The sequence below is a fragment of the Lycium ferocissimum genome, chromosome 7 (assembly GCF_029784015.1).
Source record: "Lycium ferocissimum isolate CSIRO_LF1 chromosome 7, AGI_CSIRO_Lferr_CH_V1, whole genome shotgun sequence".
NCBI lineage: Eukaryota > Viridiplantae > Streptophyta > Magnoliopsida > Solanales > Solanaceae > Lycium > Lycium ferocissimum.
Genome location: NC_081348.1, coordinates 24,944,210 through 24,949,141, shown reverse-complemented (window position 1 = coordinate 24,949,141; position 4,932 = coordinate 24,944,210). Strand labels below are relative to the sequence as shown.

Below are 4,932 nucleotides of genomic sequence, written 5' to 3'. Positions count from 1 at the left end.
TTCTCATCACAAATTTCTTATTTTCTTGCCAAGTTCTTGTTCATCCGTTCGAGACGCGGTTTTCTGTGTAGGCTCTTTATAACCATACTGTCATTTGCAGTAAATTTCAGCACAAAGGGACAATTCTTGAAAGACTTTTTTTTTTTCTTTTTCTTTTTTGTGTCAATTGAGTGCTGCTAAATTTAGCTACAACTTTTTTGTTGGAGTAAAGATTCAAACTTTCTGGCTATATGGAGGCTTACAAGAGATGGGTTAGAAGGAATCGTGATTATGTTCGTCAATTGAGTTCTCTAGCCAGTGTATGTATGCCCCTTCTTATTACAGTCTTTCAGATTTATTGTTTTTTTAATGGAGTTAGTTATTTGGAATTTGTCAAATTGCAATCTTGATAATAGTTTTGTTAGTGGGAATTGTGTGTGTGAGAGCTGTTCTTGATTCTGATTCAGTTTGGGATGATACTTTCAAGATTGGAACTGATTGTGGTATATGACTAGTTACATAGCTAACTTATATTTTATGATGATTATTGATGAACCATTTGTTTTTTTTTATTATTGGAATGACATGGTTTGAATAGAAGGAATGGATATAGATGAGCTGACCCCAACTAGTTAGGGATTGAGCAGAGTTGAATATTCTTAATTTAGCCAAAATACTTGTATTAAAAGTTGCAGGCTTCTTTAACTTTTCTTTGGGGGTTAGATGTTTCTTTTGAATATTCTTCTTTTGCTTTACCCTACCTCTCCTTCCCTCTATTTTGGGGCTGATCCAATCATCAAAAATTAAATGAATAGCATATATTTGTGCTGCCCCTATGTTTGGGATTGAGAAACTCAACATTGTAAAGACTATCATTTGCTCAAAAGTTTTTGGGTTTCTGCAGCTCAGATCTTGAATAGTTAAAGTAGAATTTGAAATAGGAAAGACGTACCTTTGTGGAAATTATTAGGAGCAATAGTTTGAACTGTGTTATGTTATTCAAAAAGAAAAAAGCAGCCAAAAGGAGCTGTCCATAATTATTTTTTTTTAGATATTATCATAGGTATAAGATTGAGAATCTTATCTTTAATGAAAGAGGGGTTCTGATGCCCTGGTCTTATTACATTTGTCTTTTCCTAAGACAAAATATGGGGAGAATTACTTAGGCTCTGATTTTTCAAATGGCAATGAAACAGTCCAAAGCTCACACCCAGCATGCTCCTAAGGATTTTAACGCTTATCATGCAGCACAAGTCTCATGCTTTTATCCATTCTTGTTGATGCTCATCTGCTTAATGGGATTTTAGCCTGAACCAACATAAAAGTCTTATTGTCTTACACCCCCCCCCCCCCCCCCCGAAAAAAAAAAAAAAAAAAACTGAAGTAGTGTTGGATCATCTTTGGTAAATTAGACTATTGGTCTATCAACAACAACCACTATCGGTCTATCATACTGAAGAAATATATCACAACATGTCAATTTTTTTGCTAAGGCAATATTATCATTTTTCTGCACTACTCTCCTATGATGAGAAAGGAAATTGAGCATGCATCCTGTCAGTCGTGACAGTTATGACACTTCTGTTATATGCCTTTCACTGATAACTACTTTTTGCGCTAAACCTTCACCATTAACAGGTGGTATGAAGAAAGGGCCAGAGAGGTGGCAAACATGGGACCCCTATCTCTGCTCCATTCTTTTTATAGATTTTCCTTGTGCACAAAGGAAGCAAATGTTTTCTTTCTTAATCTTTTACCAAAACATATACTTTAGCATTAAGACAATCATTAACAAATGATATGTATTCTCGCACTTTACTTGTTCCATTAGATTGGATGGAAGGCTTACTATGCTCCAATTTTGTGTATTACAGTTTCCTGATCAGAACAGAATGAAGAGATGACCAAAATTTGCCTAGCCTCCCTTTTTAAAAACATTTGTTTGTTTTTTACTTTTGGTTCCTGCAATGATACATGTAGTTTTTTTCATTATTGTCATTCACTTTTACTGATGAAAAAAGGTTTGTCATTACCTTCACTAGCAAGTTTGATCATCAATTTGATGAAATCTAGTAGGTGTTGATAAATGATAATCTGGTTTGCAATGTTGACCAGGGAATGACATGGCTTCTTCCAGAGCGGTTTGCTGCATCAGAAATCGGGCCAGAAGCAGGTTTATTTGAAATTTTGGTAACATTGAGCTTCTTCTTGCTGCTTATAAAACTCAGAATAATACCATTTTTTCTTTTTTAACTACGTCTACCATTCTTATCTTCTTAGAAAGTAATGCACAAAAGTATTGGCAGTAGTTAATCTCTCTGCTTCTGTTTTGTGAAAGTTTTGCAATTTTAACCAATCAAATTGAATATTGGGTTTTCTGACTCGCATAATATATTGAAGTATTTGTTTAGCTATGTTGGTTTTCCAACCCAGCATGGTTATGTTTATTCATTGCGCCCTATTTTTGGCAGTCTCCTCGATCCTTGGAATGGTTACCACCGTAAATGAGCATATTATAGATACAGCTCCAACTTTGGTGCATACAAGTTCTGCGGAGACTTCTTTTCTCCCTTTGTCATTGTGCCTTACTTTGTTGAGAGACCTGGAAACGTTAATTGAAGTAGTAGCTGAGCAGCTTTATGGCGAAGACAAAAAATGGAATTTGATTGCTCTTACAGAGGCTGCCAAGTAAGTGATATATTTAACTACAACGCAACTTATTTACCTAAACATTCGGTAATTCATGACTAAATATTTGTACCACAATTTGTTTGTCAATGGATGCCAGGGTGTGCGTTAGGCTGGCTGTTTTCAGAAGTAAAGGATATAAAATGCTTTTGCAAGGTGGGGAGACTGAGAACTTGGAAGATTCAGATGATTTGAGTCCCCAAGAAAGCATGGGGCAGTTAAGGAAGCCTATCCAAAATCCAGGACTGGGTCCCAATCACCTTCAAGGTAGGGCGATGTCTGCCTTAAGTAGCTTTGGTCAGAATGCTAGGACGGTTTCTGAGCCAACTTGGTTGCGCAGGGTTCAACAGCAGCAAGCAATTTTGGAACCTCCAGGTAATTGTTGGTTTCAGCTAAATTAAAACCTTTTACTTCTGATGATGAGTCATTTTCTAATTATGTTAGCTTCCTTATGTTATTACAGCTAAGGTGATCAGAAATCCCAGTCTTTCAACCTTCTTATCTGAGAAGGGTATTCGTGGAGGGTTATTTGTGACTGGGGAGGCTATGTTTGTTCTAAGACCTCTTATTTACGTCTTGTTGGTAAGGAAGTATGGAACACGATCGTGGTTTCCTTGGTTCATCTCCTTGGCTGTGGATCTCATAGGAAACAGCATTCTCTCAGTCATAACAACGTCCCAAGATAGCGGGAAAGATCAGCATTTTCAATTTTCTAAATCCGAGAAGGATGAGGTTAGAATATTATAGATCATTGCACAAAATCTATGAAGTAGTTTTGAGGTTCACTTCTATTATCGTAACAGTACCTCACCCCCCCCCCCCCAACCCCCACCCCCACATAAAAAAAGCCTCTATCCCCTTAAAAAGGAAAATAAGAGGTGTACTATCCCGTTACCAAATCTCATATTAAGCATTTTGCATTGTGGCTTGATACACGTTTCTTTCAATGCTACATGGACCAGTGTGTTATTTGGTATCTCTCACTCTTTGTCTTGAGCCTCTTGGAAATCACAGTTCGTGAACCAATTTGCATATCTTATGTTTTTGATATGGCAAATACCCCACCTCACTGGGGCCTAAAAGTGGCTTTTTTCCAATCCCCCTTGGTGACTCGCACATCCAACTGGGGTGGAGGGCCCTTTCCACTAGGAATCCATCACTCGTCAATCTGCATTTATATTTTGTCTTGTGGAAATGTGGATTCTCATTCCATTTCTTGCTTTCTTTCAGACTAGTTCCCCCCCTTCATGATTCATCTGATTTGTCCAATAGCTTTTGAATTTATCTATGCAGCAATAAAATTTTGAATCATTAAATGATATGTTTTACTCCAAACACTGCAGTTAAAAAGGAGGAAGCTGTTGTGGGTGCTTTACCTCATGCGAGATCCATTTTTCTCCAAATACACCCGGTAAAGATACACTTTTTCTGTCATTTTCTGTTAAGTGCTTCATATAAGAAACGCAGGAAAGAGAATTAACAGAGATCATAGCAATGCTAATGCCTTAAAATTGTTTCAGGCGCAGACTTGAAAGCACTCAAAAGATTGTAGAACCTGTTCCTGTAGTTGGATTTTTCGCAGGTATTTTTTAACGCATTTTTGTACCTAGTTTCAAGAGTTGCTTCATTTGACATTGTTGATGTGAATTTTGACATTTTCCTTCCTTACCACAAAAAATTCCTTTGATGTGCAGAAAAACTTATTGAACTCCTTATTGGAGCCCAGACTAGATATACCTACATGTCTGGTTCTTGAGGGGAAGCAACTGAATGTTTGATACATTCTTTGTTATTTGACAATGGAGATCAATCTTTTTCTCTTTTTTCAGTTGTAGCATTTTGATATCATAATCAAGAAAAGGTTAGCATTTCGAAATAGAATTAAGAAAGGTGTATAATTTTTGTTTTTATCCAAAAGTGCATTGAGGTTCAATGCATCAGATGTAGCAGTAATTAAAGCCCAGTGCTGGCTGTCTATTTAATAAGGATATAAACTATATAGACCTGAAGTCTGAAATATATCTATAAGATCAGTAGTAACTTAGCTTATTTTTCTGTTAAATTCCATTTATTATAGACGGGTCATCTGTAATTATTTTTTTAGTGATTTGATAGTGTAAAATAACTTTTTACGCTATGCATTAGACTCAATTAATGAAGGGGTGAAATTCATTTCTTATATCAACATAATATATAACCAAACAGATTTTGAAAAAAATGTAAAACAAAGCAAGAATTTCTTATCTTATATCAAGGTGGACCCTA

The 4,932-nt window shown here is 36.1% G+C and overlaps 1 protein-coding gene across 3 annotated transcripts; it reads left to right on the top strand.

The window, feature by feature from the left end:
* LOC132063983 (peroxisome biogenesis protein 16) lies at positions 1–4,729 on the top strand. Of its 3 annotated transcripts, none has more exons than XM_059456796.1 (8): positions 1–299; positions 2,095–2,152; positions 2,451–2,667; positions 2,768–3,042; positions 3,131–3,399; positions 4,011–4,078; positions 4,188–4,249; positions 4,362–4,729. In XM_059456796.1, exons 1-8 carry the CDS (start codon positions 231–233, stop codon positions 4,421–4,423), a joined length of 1,080 nt encoding a protein of 359 aa, XP_059312779.1. In that variant the 5' UTR covers positions 1–230; the 3' UTR covers positions 4,424–4,729. The 3 variants fall into 3 exon arrangements, with proteins under 3 accessions (XP_059312779.1, XP_059312781.1, XP_059312780.1); XM_059456798.1 differs by having other exon boundaries at positions 208–299; positions 2,095–2,169; XM_059456797.1 differs by having other exon boundaries at positions 220–303.
* Positions 4,730–4,932: the final 203 nt, after the last annotated feature.